Raw genomic sequence first — 19499 nt, 5'->3', positions numbered from 1 at the left:
TTGCAACCTTGCTCTTTCCCCTCTCACCTTTACTATCCAAGGCGAGTAATGACTATCGGAGCTCCTCCTCCATGCTGTCCTAGTCACTTTTACTAGGTCGGTGCTTCTAAAACATGGCCTGGAACGCTGGCAGCTCCACATTCGTTCTGCATTTACGGAGTGCTCGCTTTATACAAAGCGCTGCGTCACACATTCCAGGATGCAGAAGTGATGGAGGTCTGTTTACAGTATAGGAGGGGGAGGAATTGTACACCCCGTTTTAATTCAAAACTACGAAGTGGTAATAACTGAATGAATACATGAAGAATGGTTTGGAAAGTATGACGGACATTCCAAAGAAAGAAAATTTATTTCCAGACGGCGAGGTCACTATGTGGCTTTAAACAACGGGCAGAATTTCAACAGTGTACGAAGATAGGGAAGAAGAGTATTCCTAAGGAGAAAGAGCCAGGAGCAATCTTTAGAAGGTAAAGGGAGGTCGGGAGAGATTCATACGGTCTGGTTTCCCACCGACAAGGGAGGAGGAAAGGGGAACAGCAGAAAATCGTTCGTTTTGAATCCAAGTTCACAAATTAGGTCCTTAACCTACAGGCAACAGGGAGCCCGTGACGATTTCTGATCACAGCTGTGCTTGAAAAGGACGACAGGGTTGGCAAGTGAGTGACGCTGGAGGAAAAGTACTGCACTTGCCCCGTTGAGGGGTCGAGACCCTCGAGGAGGTGCAGGCAGTGTGTACGCAGAGTGGCTGGATGCCACAATTACTGCGGAGGCAGAATCGATGGCACCTGTCAACCGACGGGAGCAAGTACAGGGGGAAAAGGGCATCAGTTGTGGACGTCAAAGTTTCCAAGGAGAAACGGGAGGTAATCCTAACAGAAGCGGGGCGCACAATTCCGAAAGCCAGTCGCGAGGGCGGGGCGGGTCACGTCTGGGACACCCGGCACTGATGGAACCGCAGGGCCTCCGAGAAGAAAAGGTCACGGCGCCCGGAGGTAGCTGGGCCCTGACGACTTCACTGCTGCGGGGGAGGGGTGGGGGGAGGTGTCGGGAAAAACGGGCACCAACGGACTGCGGACACCTTACTAGCGGGGCCTGGCCAGGCAGAGGTGAAAGCTGTGGCCTCGCCGCGACGCCGCCCTCGCCTCGCCCGACCCCGGGAACAGGTGGCCGGAAGGGGCCTCTCCCTCTCCTCCCCGCACATTTCCTCAGCGTCCGTCCCCGCCCGCCACCGGCCCCTCGCTAAGGAGGCCTCACGCACAGCGGTGTCCTGTCCAGGGAGAGCGGGCCGAAAGCGCACGCGGGACACCGCCACCACCGGCGCGACACCCGACGCCCTCCGCGCGGGGCTCGGGAGATCGAGGAACCAGGAGAAACCGGCACTACGGTCCCGAGATCTCGCGAGACTTGGCAGGCCGCGCCCCCCCCCCCCCCCCCCGCGCTGGCCTGCCGGAAGCGGAAGTCGGCCTGTGGCCCGAGTGGCTCCGTTACCTTGGAGAGCTGAAGTAGTGGGAGATCCCGTGGCCGCGCTGTGGGCCGGAGGTGGGTGCTCCTGCGCGTGTGGCCGGCGGGGTGCGGCCCGAGCTGGGCAGACGCAGCCCTCGGCGGGCGATCGTGGCCCCGGGGAGCAAGGGGCCGGACGGGCCGCGCCGAGGGGCCTCCCCTCGCCCTCGCGTCTGGGGGGGGAGCAGGCCTGCCAGGGCCGCGGGAGACCAGCCCAGTGCGCTCCGACAGCGGACTGGGAAGCCGGTGCGCGTCTCCCCGGGCAGCAGAAGCCCCCAGTGGTCATTCATCCCCAAGGTCGCTCGCCTGCACCACTGCGCCGCGCGGTTTTACTTGTGCTCGAGACCGGTCCGAAAGGCTGAGCCCCTGCCTTCCACCGAGGGGCACGTACCTTGTGCCGGTCGTGCCTGGACCGGCTTCTGGGTCCTGAAGGCCGCGCGCTCTCCGCCGCCACTCGAGCGCTCGCGCTCGCTTTCCAGCCAGCGTGGCGAGTCTCCGGAGCGCTTTTAGGACAGCCCCTTCACTCACTGAGGCCCTTGTGTTCCTCGCCCTCCCCACCACCTTTTGAGGGTTTCCTTCCAGGGAATCAAGCGTTTTTCTCCCTTCCCCCAGATCGAAACAACACAAACATTAGACAGTACAACTGCCTCAAAGTGCTGGGGTAAGTAAAGCTCAGATCGATTAAAATTATATTTAAATTTCATTGTCGTGAGTAACAATAGAGATTTTTGTTTACTTGTGAGAAGGGGACCGTAGGAGAACATAGAAATAGAGTGGCATTTTTGCCTTGTCTTGTAGTTTCTACTCCCCATCTGGTTGGGTATGGGTCATCCTTCTGGTGGTTTCTGTGATTCCTATAGAAACCCAGGCATGATGGTCATTGGCTGAACTTATTATTACAAATCATACCTTGGGTTTGCGAATTTGACATCTGAGAAAGTGGAAAGTCTGAGAGCAGCAGCCTAAGAAAGATTAAAACGTCTAGGTATTGCTTCTTGCATCCACACAGTAGTCTTGGTCTAATGTTGCTGGGGTGAGGGTAGAATTATAAATATTTGCATATGTTTTGGGGGATTTGGATGAGAAACAAACTAATGAAGAAACTGTCTTCCACTATCACGTCTTTGTCAAAAAGTTTTATTGTAAGTTGAAGTAATACAGTAAGAAAAATAATTGCAGGATGTCCGATTTGAAAGTTTTCGTATGATGTCACATATATCCCAAGTCATAAAACAGGTGTTAGGAGTCTTGAGGCAAAGAGTAGAAAGATGAAGCCTGGGTTAGGAAAGACAGGGATGGGAGCCCTGACCGGTATGTGGTCAAGGAAGACTGGGAAGGGGGGAGCTCCCTACAGCACGCTGATTGGCTGGCTTCCAGGTCTTGGATAAAGTTTAAAAGAAGCGAAGTCTTTGTCCCTTGGCGTCTCGAGGATGAGGCCTTTTGTCACCTAAGCCAAATCTTTTCTTAGAGGTAGAGGGCTCCCGGAGAATGTGGGTAAGGAAATACTACTTGAACGAGTCCAGAATGGGCCTGGGAAACCCAGCTAATACAGATTTGTTAGACAGTGTCCATAGTAGTTTTCATTTTGTCACAGTACAGGAGCGCATTGGATGCCATTATAAAGTACCCTAAACTTGAGTAGCTGTTCATTTAAATGCCTATTTGCCTTTCCATTTTTGTGTCTCTCCTGTATTTTCAGTCTTTCACTTTTTTACTGGTTCTTTTTTCTTTTCCTATAAACCTAACCTCAGGTACTTTGTCCTGGGAAAAATAGGAGGTAATTTTCCAGTAACCCTTTAGCTACTGCCTTTTTCTCGTTTTCAGCGAAGCTTCTTGAAAACTTAGTCCCTAGTCAGTGTAGATTTCTACTTCCTTACCTTCCAGTTACTTTTCAATTAACTGAAGTCCTGTTTCAATCCCTAGTACTCTAAAATAATCACCTCCTAATGGCTAAACGCAATTAGTTTTCTCTTCTTGGTTCTGTCATTGTACTGTTCAACACTGAGGACCATTCACTCTTTATTGTCTTGCCTTCTATGGTAAGCTCACTTTGCTGGTTCTTACCGGTTTTCTTCTTTATCTTCAACTTCCTTCTATGTCGGTGTTCTCCAGGATTCTGTTCCTTGATACTCTTCTTATTCCACAATCTTCCTGAGGAATCTCCTCCATTCTGACAGCATTAACCACCATCAGAATTGCTGATGTCTCCCGTATTTATCATCAACTTGCTTCTCAGTCCCAAATAGGTAACTGTGAGCTGACTCTCCGTGTGGATGGGCATAACGTAACTAACTTCAAACTCTTGTGTACCCTTGCCCACCCTTCTTCCTGTGGTTCCCATGGCACCATAGGCCATGCGCTCATTTGGCTAGAAGCCTGGAAGTTACCCTTTGTCTCCCCTGCCACCCCACAACATCTAGTGAGTGATTAATTTCTCCTGGAATCTTACCTGTCCTCACAGTTGCTTCCTCAGACTGAGCCCTACAGCAGTGCAGTAAGCTGCCTTTGGTCTGTCCTCGCTGATCTGTGCTCTGCCCGGTTAGAAAAGTGATCCTTCTAAATAGTCGGCTTGCTCTGGAGAGTTCTCTGCTTAAACCACCTAGGACTCCCCATTTCCTACCAGAATAAGTGCACAGTTGTTTGTGTGGAATACACAGTTTTTCATAATTCGATCCCTGCCTATTTTTCCAGCTTCATTTCTTGACATTCACTGGTCCTCCCTTTATACCACGTCTGTCTTACGCTGTAGACCAAGAGTTCTTTGGAGGTAGAGACCACGATATATTGTTCATCTTTGTATCCTGGGTGCCCAGTTAGTACATCTATATTACAGAAGTCAAGAAACACTGAATTGAATGTTTAAAACTATCTGAAGTTTAAAAGTACACAAAGACGTTTATGAATACCCTGCCTAAAATTGTTCATCTCTTGGTTTTTCACTATCTGGTAAGATAATGTGACTTTTTAAAAAAATTCTCAGAGCACTGTATTAAAAACGACAGAATTTCAGGATGACAGACGCTTCTGAAGCTGTTCCAAATTTTGAAGAGATGTTCGCCGGTAGATTCACAGAAGATGACCAAGAATACCAGGAATACCTGAAGCGCCCTCCTGAGTCCCCTCCGATTGTCGAGGAGTGGACTAGCAGAGCCGCTGGGAACCAGAGAAATAGAGGCAATCGGTAGGTATCATGGGAGGACACCTGTGGATGGCTGACGTGGGAGAGGACGGCTTTAACCCGTTAGCCCCCGAGGCCAGCGAGGGCAGGGACCGATGTTTTTGTTTGGTACTCCTGGTGCCGACCGCCTGCCTGCACGGAGCAAGCGGCCAGTAAACGTGTGCCTTAGTATTTTGTCGGCACCATGTGTTTTTCCCTTGCTGTTCAGTTGTGTGTGTCTTAATGTTCTTTTTTAAAATGTTCTTCCTGTGGACATTTGATTTTCTTTGCAAATATACTTGAAAATCCCAGAGTCTTCTATAAAACTCTGTGTTAGATTCCATAGAGAAGGTACTGTCTTTGGCTTATACTTGAGAAAGAAATTTATACAATAGAAATTATGTCTATGTAATAATTCAAAATAGATGAATAGATTACCATACTGCTTTTGTACAATCGAATAGAATTCAGTTTGAGAACTATTCTGTTGTTTTGGGTTTCGTGTCGTGGTCTGCCTATTTCTCTGCAAAGCGTATCCAGTGTGATACTGGAAGAATGATATAAATTTTGGGAATGTTTTGACCAACTGGTGCTATAACATTCTGCGGAGAAAAATGTTTTTTACCCCCTTGTGGACGGAATATTAGACTGAAATAAAATGCACTGGGATAGAGTTGTCATTTGTGTTTGTTAAAAGAGAAGTATAAAAATCTTTTTGTTTTGCTGTTGTAGGTTGCAAGATAACAGACAGTTTAGAGGTAGGGATAGCAGACGGGGGTGGCCCAGTGACAATCGATCAAATCAGTGGCATGGACGATCCTGGGGTAACAATTACCCGCAGCACAGACAAGAACCTTACTACCCCCACCAGTACGGACACTATGGTTACAACCAACGGCCTCCCTATGGTTACTACTGATGGAAACGGCAGCAGCTTTTAGTAAAACCATTACTCTGTTAACGTGACAAAAGTTTGTATCTTCTGTTGGTCATAGTTTTACGTTTGATTTCAGAGAGTGGATTATTAACTTTTTGGCACTTCTGACTTTTTTTTTTTTAATGAGATCTTACCAGAGACATTATGGTTGCTGGGAATAAGTATGCCTCTAAAAAGGTTGTAGATTTATTACCTGACTTCTACCTCAGATTTCTTCTTTGTTTCATGACTTAACAGTCTTTGAACTTGCTGTGTGTTTTCTTTGTTTGACCTCCAGGAGTTCTGTCTTTGTTTTACACAGAAATAAAAATTTTAAAGTAGAAAATGCCTGATTTTACTTTTTTTTTTTTAATGTTTATGAGAGAGAGACAGAACAGGAGTCGGGGAGGGGCAGAGAAAGAGGGAGACACAGAATCCGAAGCGGGCTCCAGGCTCTGAGCTGTCAGCACAGAGCCCAATGCGGGGCTTGAACTCACGAACCACGAGATCGTGACCTGAGCCAAAGTCGGATGCTTAACCAACTGAGCCACCCACGCACTCCCGCTTGATTTTACTTTGTAAGATAAGGAAGTATCCATTTACTCGGATATGCTCATTCCGAAGTTTTTGCAGAGGTTAGTACAGTCAACCCCAGAATGCACAATTATGCCTACTTGTACTGTGTTGTCTGTGACCTCAGCAGTTGAAAGGTAAAACAATTGTAGATACTTCTTTTGGCTTTTGTTATGACCGTGGTACTTTATAATTACTCCAGGTATGAGTCAGCTCCACAATCATTTTGTCTCTTTTTAGAGGGATGTCAAGAATAAAGCTGTAAAATAAGGAAGGAACTCTTCTCAGTTTCAGTGTCTTGATCTAGTGGTGGCTGAGATTAGGGTACACGATCATTTCATACAGACTATAAGGCTTTTTGCCAACTTAAACGTAGCAGATGAAAACTCATGTTATACAAAAGTTTAACTCTGTAAACCCTTTCTTTTCCAATGGTATGCATGTAACGCTGCATCCTGACCACTTTCATGGTATTTAACGTGGACTGATTGAACAGTGTTCTATCCGCTTCCAAATGTGCACCTTTGCTGCTTCCTCTTGTATAAATAAAGTGACGCTGTAACTTGCTTTTACACTGATCGTTTTGTTTCAGATCATTTTAATGGCCACTACAATGGTGTTATTCAACTAATAAAATACTTAAGATGAAACAATTTCTTCCTCAAGTTTTGGCAGTTGATGTGATGAACCTTCTGGTTTTTTATTGCTCTTTCCTTCATATCTGTTGAAAAGTTTATTTGGCTTAAGAGTAATGTTAAGAGTAGAAATTTCATCATAGGGAGAAGGAATTTAAAGGCAACTTCTTAAATCTGCCTTCTGCTGCCTTCTCTCATAACACTCCACTCTAGGCCCTTGAGGTTGACTTCTCCATGCTCTGGAGCCAACTCTCCCCTCCCCCCTTCCTGAAGAGCCATCCTTTCAGGTAACTTTTATTGGAAAGGATCTAATAAAACCAGATCTTCACATTCAGATGTGAATGAAATTTTAGCAATAAGGGTTTTCCCTGTACCCCTCTAATTACATCAATAGGCACAGTGCTGTTACAGCTTTATCTGGATACCATAGAAACTTAGCCTAGAGAGTTAAGGATAGCCTCACAGCACCCCAAGATCCTGTCTGAAGGCAGATGGGTTATTAAAAATATCTGTCAACTGATAAAGCACAGGCACTGACTCACCCAGATAGTAACTGGCCACAGCTTTACAACAGGATCTCTGCCGTACCGGCTTCTGGCCCTAATTAGGGAGACCAATGGGCCCACGGGGCAGGGCTGGAGTGAGGGATGGGTCTCAGGAAGCTCAAAGGAAAGGTCATTTTCTAATAGTATTTAAATCTCTTTTTTTTTTTTTTAATTTTTTTTTCAACGTTTATTTATTCTTGGGACAGAGAGAGACAGAGCATGAACAGGGGAGGGGCAGAGAGAGAGGGAGACACAGAATCGGAAACAGGCTCCAGGCTCTGAGCCATCAGCCCAGAGCCCAACGCGGGGCTCGAACTCACGGACCGCGAGATCGTGACCTGGCTGAAGTCGGACGCTTAACCAACTGCGCCACCCAGGCGCCCCTAAATCTTTTAATCCTAGTACGGTAAGATCACAGATGGCCTGAGACTCAGCCCTGCTTGAAAACAGGAGTCCTTTTAACGCGAGTTATTTCTGCATTCTGCTAGAGTAGCCTATATGGTGGTGGGTTTTTTTCTTTTTTTTTAAACAGCAGTCACCATTAGCCTGTCCCCTATATGCTTAAAACTGAGAGGAAATAATAGACACAGTTTCTGCTTCATGTGGGAGAGACTGAAAGTAACATTTAAAAAAGGATAATTTAAGAGTGAGAAGAATTAAAATCGTGTCAAATGGAATTAATCTCGAATAGACCGTCTGTTGTTGACAGCATCTAGCATTAGCATGAGGAGTCCTGGCTTCCAGTCCTGTTCTCACAAGGTGTGTGACCTTGGGAAAATCACTTACACTTGGAGCTTATTTGCTTCCCTGTCAGGATAAGGAGAACACTCACCCTGCTACTCTTCACAGCGTGATCGTGAAAAGAAGTGAGCAAACATACAAGGGCTTAAGGTAGAAATGAGAGCTTGTGACCATTACACCCCCAGCGGTACGTAACCGGTGCCGCATAAACGTTCGTTCCGTCAACGGGAGGGAAGGACGCGGTGAGTGGTGAATCACAGCACGGCTGTGAAGCATGTGGAGTAACTGACAGAAGATGGGGGAAGAGCAGGAGACACTGCGAGTGAAGACTTGTGATTCTTATGTGAATTAATACACGAACTAGCAAAAGCAGAAATTACATGCTTCAGAAAATAACAAATTTCAAATGTCAAATGTATATAAACATTAAGCTAAAAATTAGTAGCATTTGCTATTTGGAAATCCCTGATTTTAAAATGTCGAATGCTGATGATGGAAGCACATCAGGTTAATACTGACTGAGACCAGCTTGCTGGAGACTTGAGATGGAGGGGTTGTTTTTATTTTCTTTCTTGAGTGCTATTTGAGGTTATCCAGAGTACTAATAACCATCGGTCACAGCCCCGAGTACAGTTTGAGTTCTTGAAACCAGATAGGAAAAAGAGATCTGGTGAGACTTCCAGCATGGTTTTGGATTTCAAAGCTGCCTTCCTTATAATGTTCAACAGACAGGATGTAATTTTTCCCTTTGTAATTGATTCGCCTAAAGGAAAACAGAACTCCGTGACAGAATTAAGAGTAATGAAATGTCAGTTTTAAGTTTAGAATACTAAAATGGAAGGAAATGATTTTTGGCCCTGAAGATTATTGATATCATAATTCTGAACTCTAATAAAAGCCCTACACTTTGTTTCTAAAACAAATACAGTTATTTTAACACCTTTAAAAATTTCCCAGACCTATTCCGTTTGATTCATTTAACCCAAACAAGATTTGGCTGTGTATGGAAATCTGTACCCCTGGCCTTTGACTTCTTTTAATTAGCACTGTTTATAGTGAAAGGGAATTTTTTTTATTATTAGGAAATGTGGGAAATATACTCCCAGCTTGAGGCAACTTGTACCACTTAATAACTTCAATCAGTTGGAAAGATTACTTGTGAAAGTGCTTCCTTTGGTAATGTTAGACAAATTGAGTTATCACAAACCATTCACTGAAAACCTTACTTGGGATTTCTTTCAGTATCTTGTATTTTGACCAAAGAAGCATATTTGAGATAGATAAGGATTTTGAAATACTAAACAGGCTTTGGCTAATTCTGTGTGAAAAACCTAATTATATGGGTCCCTCAGTGTCTTTCCTCTATTTATGAATTTAGAAATGTGTGCTTTTACAGTCCTCTCGCTTTTAATTTAGAATGAATTAAGGCCAACAGGAGTAAATACTCTTGACATTGGTAGGAGTCGTGATGTTAGTTTTTAGATTACTACTTCAGAATTCACATATATTCTCTGTATTCTGAATTACCTAAACCAAGATTTCTCCTGGCTCCTAATTACAGAGCCAAATAAACAACTAGATTCAAATAGATTATACCACTGGACTCCACGGTAGACTTGAGCAAGTACTTCCTCCTTTCCAGAAGTCTAGACCTCTACTAGGACCAGCTTTTGAGGAAAATAGGGACAGTGACAGAGATCCTTGAGCCCGTGGACATTCTGGGAGAGAACGGCCCCGGGTCAAGCTGGCCGCATGGGTCTCATCAATAAGGCTACATGGTATCAGGAATGTGCCAGAGATGAAGAGGAATTAGCTTCAGCCCCTGGAACACTGTCGAAGCCACAAGGCGCAGTGATCTGGGGAGCTGGTTATCAGTGCCCTCAGTGCAGAAAAGTGGAAAAGAGATGTGGGTAATACCACCCCAGATCTTTAGATTTACGGGACAGTATGGGAGAAGCAGGTTAGTGATGAGGACGTCTTCCATCAAAACGGCTAACATGTCATCGGACTGCCCCCTCGCAGGACTAAGTGAAAGCACTTCCACGCTATGCATCACGGGGCTGGGCACATTGCAGGTTATGAGTCCGTGTCGGCCGTGTGCCTCCAGAAGTAGTAGTGGGGTGTGGGGCACCTCTGGGCCGACGTGGGTGCAAGAGGTGTAGCTCGCAGGTCCTTCGCCAACGTCTCCATGGGCTGGCAGGCTAATTCGGTTGGTGTTTTCATTCCTGTCCCTAAGGGCCCACAGAGCCCTATGTATCGATTACCAGCTAGATTTTCTCCGAGTTTCAGCAGCTTCTCTTGAGACAGCTTCAGGGCTGATGTGATGATGATCTCATGGTTTTTTCCACCACCCGTGCCTTGAGCTCCCTAAGGCCCTCCCGCCTTGCTCTGAATTACATAAATGAAGCTGCTCTCATTGCTAAAGGCCGGAGCTTTTTCATTTGAGTCTGTTTTTCTCATTTTAAAATTTCTTTCATTTTATATGTTCGGTTTGTATACAAAATAACAAACGTTATAAAAAAGTGAAACACTACACCTAGGAAGGATCTGCACTCACCCAGCTGTCATGGCCTGTTGTGTACACTTCTCTTTTATCATGCCCACCCAAATATATATAAATTATGTATGTATTTTTCCTTTATTACAGATTATGTGTGTGTGTGTGTATATGTGTGTGCGTGCATACACACATATACACACACACACACAGACACATACATTATTCTTTGTTCATGCAACATAGACATCGTTCCAGGTCAGTAACTATAGATTAAAAGCTAATTTTAATAGCATAATACTCTACAGTATGGATTTGCTGTTGATTATATGATGAGTCTCCTACAGGCAGACACTTAGATTGTTACCCTTTTTTTGCCCATATATTCTGGCATTTTTATGTGTTCTATGAGGCATTCTCAAAAAGTAGGATTATTAGATTAAAACACCTGTATTTTTAGTAAGTGCTACATTTTCTTAAACACTGTAGCAATTCACATTCCCATTAGCAATGGGAGTGTACATGTGTGTGTCTCCCCCCTCCCTTCCTAGGCCTTCAACTTTTTGTCTAGATGGCCGTAGGCTTTTTTGTTTTTGAAGTCAGAGAACTTTACTAGGTTATATCTCCTTGTCAACCATTTGTCCGTATTTCCCCTGGGACACCGCACGTTTTATTCCTTAAATTCATATTTTATTATTTCAATATTTTCTTCATTTTATCTTGAAATCTTTGTTCTGCTCCATTTTGGGGGGGGGGGTTCTTTTTCAGGACCCCAGTTATGTCTGTTGACTGCCCCTTCCTGACTTCTAGATCTGACATTTTCCTTTCTTTGCTCACCTCCTTCTATCCTGCCCCCCAAATTCTATGCCGTATTTTCAACCTTGTGTTTCCAACGTGGCCTTTATTTCCGTGATGCTTTCATTAAAAAAAAAAAAAAAAAACTGATCAGCCACATTTCAAGTGCTCAGTAAGCACATGTGCCTAGCAGCCGCCACACTGACAGCACAGCTTTGGAAGAGGGCTAAAGGCTTGGAGTCCCGTTGACGTGACTCCCTCCCTTATTCTCCACGGCTCTCCGACCCACCCAGGTATCTCTAGAGAAACATAAGGCTCTGAAACCATGTGAAAGCCACTGTGACAGTAAAGCCACATCGTGGAGAAGCTTCATGTAGAAGTGACCACAGAGTCTATACAAACTGCTGCCAAGTTTGGGGTTCTCCCCCGCTGACTCTAACAGCAAGGGGACTAGATGCATCCTGTGGCACACACCTAGAAAAGGATTAGAAAATGCTGAGAACCATATCAGTTGAATTCTGAGGATTGTCTGAGGACAGCCCACGTGGGCAGAAGTAGGTGGTCTTCTCAGAGCCTGGAAAAAGGGAGCATCAGTGTCCAGAGTTGTCCCAGGAGAGGGGCCGAGGAGACAGAACGGGTCTGTCGCAGACGGTCAGAGCTCCCTGCTCCGCCCTCCTCCCTCCCCTGGTTCTGATCCCAGGCTCTCCAAGCACTCTTCAGATGCTGACTGGCTTCGTCAAGAGACTTCCCAAAGTGACAGAATGTTCTCGCTGGAGGATCCCACTATACAGTCTGTTTGGCAGGTGTGTTCTTCACTCAAATTAATAAATTGGCATCTTGTTTTGAAATGAATTCCTTGCTAATTTTCCAGCCCAATTCCATTTTCAATCACCAACTAAATGGGATTTCTGAAAGCGGCAGAATTAAGGGAGACACTTAAGACCATGCTGACTCCACTAAAGCACTGAGCCAGACTCCTGAGTACCCAGCCGAGTAGAGGGCAGTTCACACACCCTGGCCTGAACTGAACTCAGGGAATGAGGGCATAAGCCTAAGAAATGTCTCCCAGACCAGACAGAAGAGCGTGGGACACTGGCGGGCACTACGGAGACTTCCTACTAGCACTGCTCACTTCAGATTAACGAAGCGGCTTTCTGCCGCTGCATTATGGTGCCACCTCTTGGACGTAAACTGCAAATCCAGCTTCTTAAAATTTTTAGGCCCTAGTCACCTGCATTTGAAAATTCTGTAGTGGGGGCCCCGGTGGGTTTTTACATTTATATTCTGCACTACAGTTAAGGAACCACCTATGTGTTTGGAACCTGAAACACCACGAGGGTGCCACCCCATCCTCTGGTTCTCCCCCACCCCAACCACCAAGGAGTGGGGGGAAGCCGAGCGGGAGCCCGCTCTTCTGAGTGGCGTCTTTTCCTGCCGGGGGGGGGGGGGGGCGTACGTGGACGTGAGGCCTAGGGCTGCTGCCTTTTTGCCTCCAAGTGGGCACGAGGCCGAAGCGGGCGCTGTCAGCTGCAGTGGGTCCTTTATGATGACACTGAGCTGCTGCCTCTGGACTTGCCAGGTTATCAGGCCAGTGAATCTTTATCGCGTAAACCGGATGGAGTTGGGTTTCTGCTACTTGTTCTTAAGCCAAGACCAGGTCCAAGGGAGACACATCTGGAGGCAGTATGACATAACGGCTTAGAAAAGGAGGCCGTGGAGTGGGACCCATGCTCTGCCATTAATACTGACCGTGACCTTCTCCTTGGTTCCTATCCACAGAGTAAGAGTTGACCAGATGACTGTTTCCCAGCCCTTTCACCATCAACAATTTTTATTATGGTTCCTTCTTTGTGGAATTTGTATTTTTAAAGATTTTTGTTTCCCGTACACTTTCTCAGGTACTTGGACAAAAGCACACAACTGCTTTGGTTCTGATAGGCAAAGGTAATGAAATTATGTACCTTTACCAAATCACTATAATTTGCATTGGAGATTTAAAAACAAGATCTTTATTACTCGCTTGTGAAGCCTGAATATACATATGATTTCTGACAGGCCTTTACCAATACTGAGAATAGCTGCCAGGTCCTCCTCTCTTAAGGCTCTCTGGAGAGTCTTCAGAAATACCAGATTTGAAGACTGCAGCTAGCATCCAAGGAGGACGAAGAGTCAGTGACTTCCCCGAAATTACAAGTCTTAATTGTTCTTGTTTACTTTTTCACAAAATGCTCCACAGAGTTTTAAAAAGACACAGAAAGCATTTTCGTATTTAGATACGCCTTTTAAAATACAAACTAAGAGCACAAAGCAGTGTGACAGGTTTTCTTCTGTCACCTGTGAGCTGGACCTGAAGGCGATCCTCGGAACCCTGAGGTGGCTGCAGAAATAGCACTTTAATTCACAATCACGATGAACTGCATCCAACCAGGAGTCCAGGGATCGGGTTCCAGCTGCCACCCTGCGCCACGAGATCCCGAAGAACTCTCTCAACTTCGGGACATCCGAACCCCCATCACAGAATGAAACGGACTGAGTGAGGTCATCTTAAACAACTTTTCCAGCTCTCTTATTTTGTGATGCCACGAAATCAGAGTAACATACTCCAAGCTGGGGTCAGGGATTTTAGAACCTATATTGAACGTAGAGTACTTTTAAATTCCTATTTCTTGCGTTCTGTTGTTAAACATGTATTTTTTCCATGTTCTTCTGTGCACTGAAATATATTTTCTTATTTAACAGCCTCTCCATTAATAGCAACAAAAAAGCTTTCCAAGGATGTGTTTTTCTCAAAACTGGCTTTTATTTCTTTTCCACTTGCTGCTTTAATTTCTCCAAGATCTCTTCTGGAGTTGTGGAGGCCAAAAGCTTCACCACTTTCTCACGAGATTTACCACCCTGGACCAAAAGGAGAAAATGGTGTCAGGATAACCCCCGAGACAGCAGACCTCAGAGGCACCCATCATGGCAGTGTCCTCATGGGGCCAGCGTGGTGGCCTGGGGCTGTCCTGACAGCTTAGCCGTCGCTTTCTCCCGGTCATTTCTGATTTCAACACAGATTAGCTCAGATCCCACCTTCCTACCAATTTTTGCACTCTAGATCTAGGGATTTTACATTCATGTATCAATTTCTGTAATAATAAGAATTGGCATTGCAATTTCAAAATGAATAGAGTCCAGATGTAGAATGCTCTGTTTTTAAATAACTTCTTTGTCGAAATTAAAAGTTAAAATTATTTTTTAAATTACCAAAACGAATATTGCAATTTTATATAAACTTTGTGTAAAAATAATTCCAAACAAATTGCTGTTCTCTCTGTTCCACATTTCTGAAAACTCCAAACGAAAAACAAATGCTGTAATACTCGTTTTGAAACATCTTTTAAAGAGGGTAAAACGTGAGCAGAGATTATCTCTAGGGGTAGAAGTTGGACTAGCAGAGGAGTGGGAAGTCCCCTTCAGGCAGATGTCAGGGCACTGGCAGAGAGTCAGGAGTTTCCTGCAACACAAGGGGGATGTATCGAGGGTAGTGGCCTGATGGGAGAATTTTCAGATGCAGCCTATTAACCAAGGACTCTGAATGCCAGCTGGGATCTAGAGAGTGTATCACGAGAAAACAAACGGAGCTTTAAGAAACATAAACATGGTTGGGTCTTACTCCTGCCAAGTCTATTTCAGTAAGTCTAGAGATGTCCAGGAACCTGTGTTTTAGAAATCAATGCCAGGTGATTTTGATATCTACCCCTAGAGCAGACCCGCCGTGTGAATAACTTCATCTGGCCTCTCTTCCTAATCAGCTTTTCCGGGGAGCAAGGATAACGTGGGGAGACCAGAAACACCTGACAGACTCGCTAATGGAGACGATAAGCAACAGGAACCCTTTCAGATTTTTAGAATGATGACGAAAGAAGAGACAAAACCAATCTGCCAGCAGATACAGGAAAACATGTGAAAAGAGGAAAATGCTCGAGATGGTGGCAACTAAGGACTAGACATACAGAGCGTGGTCACTCTGAGTAAGGGCTGAGGCAGCAGGAATGGAGGAAACTAAACAGAATTCACATATTTTCGTGATGAATGAGAGCTTTTTCAGTGATTTGGAAAAGAAAAATCAGCATTAACATAATAATATCTGACATGTAATAATCAAACTGTTTTGAGAGAGAGACCTACCTTCTCCAAAACCACATCGCTCTTGCGGAGTTCTAAGACCTTGGAAAGATAGCGACAGAGCTCAGCATTAGCCTCTCCTTCCGACGGAGGCGCAGCAATGGCCACACTCACAGCTTCAGGTGTCAAGTCTGGAATGACAGCAGTGTGGACTTGACCCTTAAGGAGTTGTTTTTCTTCAAGAGGTGAAGCTATTTTGTAAAAGAGTTTGCATTCACCTGGCACATAGTAGGTTTCCAATGAATAACTATTGCACGAAGAAATGAACGAGCAAACTACTCAAGCTTTAGGGAACACAAACATGATAAATAAGCCCTCACCACTTCAGGAAAGAAATCCACAGAAAGTCTACATCTACCCCCATCCTGCCGATCAAGAGAAGCTCAGAACCCTGGGCAGCGTCCTGGATGTAGGCTACTGGAAACTGCGTGGGGTGGCAGGACGAACCCCAAGGCAAGGTCAGGCTGGGTCAGCAGTGTCACAAAGGAAGCGGGACGGAGGCAGCTCACTGCACTGGACAAGGGTTGTTCGGGGCTCAGGACAGGAGAGGACTGGCCTGGTTCAGCTCGCGTGAAATGCCTGTTTCATGTCTTTAAGGTGCAACATTTAAACATTTACACAGCACTTGCGCACGGTAACTTGAGGGCACACGTGTTTTAGGGACTTCACAGATATTAACTTGTTTAATCCTCATAAGAACCTCACGAAGAAGATATTCATACCATTATTATCTCCAGTTTACAAACGAGGAAACCGAAGGCAAGATGTGCCCAAGGTCACCCGGTGATAAAGTGATGCTGTAACTCAAAGTCGTTTGGCTACGTGCTTTGAACTCCAGGGCCAGTCTGCACAGTGGCCGTGACCCCATCAGTACAGCCTCTATAAAGAGCGGCCCGCCTGCAGCCCTCCACTGTCCTTCCGAGAGCGGACTTCTCACAGTAGTTCTCAAGTGGGCTGAACCTGGTCCCCCACGTAGGGATTCTCAGGCGTTCTCACATGCTTACACCTTGCCTGTGTCAACCACACGGCCACAGAATCTCGTACAACAGCCCGCCTCCTGGCCTGTCACCAATTCTAATTCCAGCGTGTGCTGCGTCAGTACCTTTCAAATCCAGACACGTTTCACAATGGACGGAAAATCAAGTGTTTGTATGGATTTTGTCTCGCTGGTACACAAAATACCTGTGTACCTTCTAGCTGATGGCATCTCAGACGCGATGAAACATGGTATGCTGACACGAGACAGGGTCCACAACAACTACTCAGAAAAGGCAGACCCTGGTGGGTGCGGCCCATGCACAGCCAGACTAACACGGCCACCAGCACAAACGACGGCCTAGCACCCCAATTCTGAGGTCTTGTTTTCAAAGTGTAAAAACAAAACAAAACAAAAAAACAAAAAAGAAGGAGCTTTAGAGGTAAAAAAGACCTTCAAAATAATTCAGATCAACAGTTTTCAGACTTCTCATTCGGAATACAGCCCTTCCCCGCCTCCCCGGCTCTGCACCCACAGAAGTTCCCCTGGGCTCCCAGCATTTAAAATATATGTAAACATAGCTGCCTGCTGGCCTCCCCTTGTCCACCTAAAACACCCCTGAGGCACCTTTAGGGCTCCAAGGAATAGCCTGAAAGCTTCCTAGTCCAGTATCTCCTCCCATAGATGAAAAGAACTGGGCCCAGAAAAGTTCTTTATTGTTTTAAAACAAGTCCACACAGGAGCTGATGATCAGGACTCTCAGACACCAGGTTTTCTCTTCCTCCTTGGGCCAATGGTCATTAAACTCGACCAAAATGTCTCTTCTTTCTTTCTCTGGCTAATGTCTCCAGTTTTGAAATAGGACAAACGCAGTAATTCTAGGCTGCACGTGTTTCCGCGTGTGTCCTTTTCAAAATACCGTATTAAAAAAAAAGAAAATACACAATAGTTCATCTCACTTGGTATGCTGTAAATTTCATATATTCACTTTTGACACTGGATTTACTTACACTTTTACATTAGAATCTAGAATCTTAAAACGGAGAAGCCTCCAATCACGAATATGAAAACCCTGACTGTACAGACCAACTTTCCGCTAACCAAGGCAACCGGAGGATGGAGGAGAACCCCCCCAGCCCCAGCCCCTTCGTGACCCCCACCCCCGGGGCCAGATGTACCTGTTACAGCGTTTTGTTTGGAACCAGGTTTGGCATGGATGGCTACGGTGACACAACCTTTAGGATCAACTGCCACAGGACCTAAGGGAGGCAGTGGTGTCTCTGGCTCCTTGGTCTGGCTTTTACCCTAAAACGACAACAACCACACTACAACTTTACAAGCTATAAAATATGTTTCCGCACATCTGATCCTTCCTCTACTCCCTTTCACCCTTAACCAAGACGAATGAGTCGTGTCCAGGGATTTCTGGCCACCCGGAAAGGTTTTCCAAGCATTCCAAGTCAATTCTTCCACGAAGCCCTCCAATCAACCCAACGGAGTGTTTTGTTGCTGCCCTGGGGGGCCGGGACTCTGGCTTCCACACCTGAGTGCTGGTGCCTACCGTCTGCGCTGTATCCCCCGTTCTCCAGGCGCAGACACCACTTACTACTCATCTCTGCATCCCCTGCAGCCCGAGGTGAGGACCGTCCGCGAGCAACTAGGCCGGAAGTGTGTGTGTATTGGGGAGAGAGGAAGGGACGACGGAGGTAGCTCTCTAGCAGAGCCTCCCATGCCTGGACCGGGGCAGCAGGTGCGTGCCCGCCAGGAGCTCAGCCCCCGCCGCCCGGGACCCAGAGCGGAGGGCGGTCGGGCCGGGGGCGCCGCCGCGAGCCTCCCACGCCGGGTGGCGCAGGCCGTGCGGGGACCGCGGGGGCGCCTAGCCTGCGTGAGGGGCGGGCCTCCTGGGAGCGCGGGGACCCGGCCTCAGAGCCGGCAGACGGGTCTCGGGGAGCCGCGAGCTGCCGGCGGCCCTCGCCCACCCGCGGGGCCCGCCTCTCTCCCACGCGCCGCCCACCCTCCCCTGCCACGGGGCTTGCCACTGGCCTTGCTCGTCGCACCAGCTTTCTTGGGCATCTCCGCACTTAAAGGGAGCCGGCCGGAGTCTCCAGCCCCGCGACCCGACCCGAGCCGCCTCAGCCCGCGGCCCAGCCGCAGCATCCCCGCCGGGAAGCCGGGCGGAGGCAGAGCGGCGCCGGAAGAGCGCTCCGCGCCTGCGCGCGCGGCCGGCGGAAGCGACCCCACAGGCCAGCGCCTCTGCTCCGGCCCGAGGGCGACCCCTCCCGGCCGGCGGGAGCACGACCCCCCATCCTGGAAAGTAGCCCTGGAGACGGAGACCAGGATCCCGCCCCCCCCCCGCCCCCCTCCGGCTCCGCACACGCAGCAGGTAGGTAGGCTGTGTTACCTCTGCTCTTCTCTTTCCTCCTAAGAATAAAGGATCGCAGTGAGAGGCAAGGAGTGCACCGGGGCAGGTGTCTTGTGGCTCCCGCTGCCACCACCATGCGGACGCTGCTTCCCATGGCCCACAGGTGGACGTGGAGCCTCGTGCGGCCTCAGCCCTGGGGTGTATCCCACGTGCCGATGGAGCACCTGCCTTGTGCCGGGCGCTGAGGATTCCACCGTGTCAGAGGCGAGGAAATCACATTCTGGTGTGGGATGTGCGAGACGAGACTGGAGAAGTGGGCAGAGGCAGGACCGGCGCAGTCCAACCCGTGGTATTTGAGAAAGACCGCGGGCTGCAGCGTGGCCCGTGGACGAGGCGCGGGACCTGCCGCTGACATGCCAGACGGCAGTGGGACAGCGGGCTCACGGCGGGTCAGGGCACGGATATTCGGGAGGGAGAGACCTGGCTTTTCATCCTGCCTCCCCCCTTACCGACCTTGTTAAACGTGACATTTCCCCGCCTGTGAAGTGGGTGTTAGTACTTACCGCAGCCTGACGCGAGACACAAGTGAGAACGTGTGGCAGGGACTCAGCGCAGAGTCTGGCACACGGGAATCA

At 47.4% G+C, this 19499-nt stretch overlaps 2 protein-coding genes and 1 long non-coding RNA gene across 8 annotated transcripts; 1 reads left to right on the top strand and 2 right to left on the bottom strand.

Moving 5' to 3' along the window:
* Positions 1-326: 326 nt before the first annotated feature.
* On the bottom strand, positions 327-1368 carry LOC122468204. Its single transcript, XR_006293158.1, has 2 exons — positions 1259-1368; positions 327-1018 (listed from the first exon to the last, which is right to left on the bottom strand). It is a non-coding gene; the product is annotated as an uncharacterized LOC122468204 (long non-coding RNA).
* A 51-nt stretch (positions 1369-1419) lies between these two features.
* On the top strand, positions 1420-6718 carry RAMAC (RNA guanine-7 methyltransferase activating subunit). Of its 4 annotated transcripts, none has more exons than XM_043554644.1 (4): positions 1420-1539; positions 2113-2161; positions 4511-4681; positions 5390-6718. In XM_043554644.1, the coding sequence occupies exons 3-4, from the start codon at positions 4512-4514 to the stop codon at positions 5574-5576; spliced, it is 357 nt and encodes a 118-aa protein (XP_043410579.1). In that variant the 5' UTR covers positions 1420-1539; positions 2113-2161; position 4511; the 3' UTR covers positions 5577-6718. The 4 variants fall into 4 exon arrangements, with proteins under 4 accessions (XP_043410579.1, XP_043410578.1, XP_043410576.1 ...); XM_043554641.1 differs by having other exon boundaries at positions 1478-1539; positions 4481-4681; XM_043554643.1 differs by lacking the exon at positions 2113-2161 and having other exon boundaries at positions 1449-1539; positions 4503-4681.
* A 1878-nt stretch (positions 6719-8596) lies between these two features.
* CB3H15orf40 (chromosome B3 C15orf40 homolog) lies at positions 8597-18702 on the bottom strand. Of its 3 annotated transcripts, none has more exons than XM_043554639.1 (4): positions 18546-18700; positions 17681-17807; positions 15530-15657; positions 8597-8830 (listed from the first exon to the last, which is right to left on the bottom strand). In XM_043554639.1, exons 1-4 carry the CDS (start codon positions 18657-18659, stop codon positions 8789-8791), a joined length of 411 nt encoding a protein of 136 aa, XP_043410574.1. In that variant the 5' UTR covers positions 18660-18700; the 3' UTR covers positions 8597-8788. The 3 variants fall into 3 exon arrangements, with proteins under 3 accessions (XP_043410574.1, XP_043410575.1, XP_043410573.1); XM_043554640.1 differs by lacking the exon at positions 8597-8830 and adding an exon at positions 12204-12267; XM_043554638.1 differs by lacking the exon at positions 8597-8830 and adding an exon at positions 13353-14254 and having other exon boundaries at positions 18546-18702.
* Between the last annotated feature and the right edge of the window lie 797 nt (positions 18703-19499).

The sequence above is a fragment of the Prionailurus bengalensis genome, chromosome B3 (assembly GCF_016509475.1).
Source record: "Prionailurus bengalensis isolate Pbe53 chromosome B3, Fcat_Pben_1.1_paternal_pri, whole genome shotgun sequence".
NCBI lineage: Eukaryota > Metazoa > Chordata > Mammalia > Carnivora > Felidae > Prionailurus > Prionailurus bengalensis.
The sequence above is the reverse complement of the archived record's forward strand: the minus strand, read 5'-3'. Positions and strand labels throughout refer to the sequence as shown.

Coding starts and splice junctions, on each gene's coding strand:
- CB3H15orf40 (XM_043554638.1), bottom strand. CDS start 18,659: ATGCTGCGGCTGGGCCGCGGGCTGAGGCGGCTCGGGTCGGGTCGCGGG. Junction 17,808..18,545: donor AAGCTGGTGCGACGAGCAAG/GCCAGTGGCAAG, acceptor TTGTCGTTTTAG/GGTAAAAGCCAGACCAAGGA. Junction 15,658..17,680: donor CAAACAAAACGCTGTAACAG/GTACATCTGGCC, acceptor CTGTCATTCCAG/ACTTGACACCTGAAGCTGTG.
- RAMAC (XM_043554644.1), top strand. CDS start 4,512: ATGACAGACGCTTCTGAAGCTGTTCCAAATTTTGAAGAGATGTTCGCC. Junction 4,682..5,389: donor CAGAGAAATAGAGGCAATCG/GTAGGTATCATG, acceptor TTGCTGTTGTAG/GTTGCAAGATAACAGACAGT.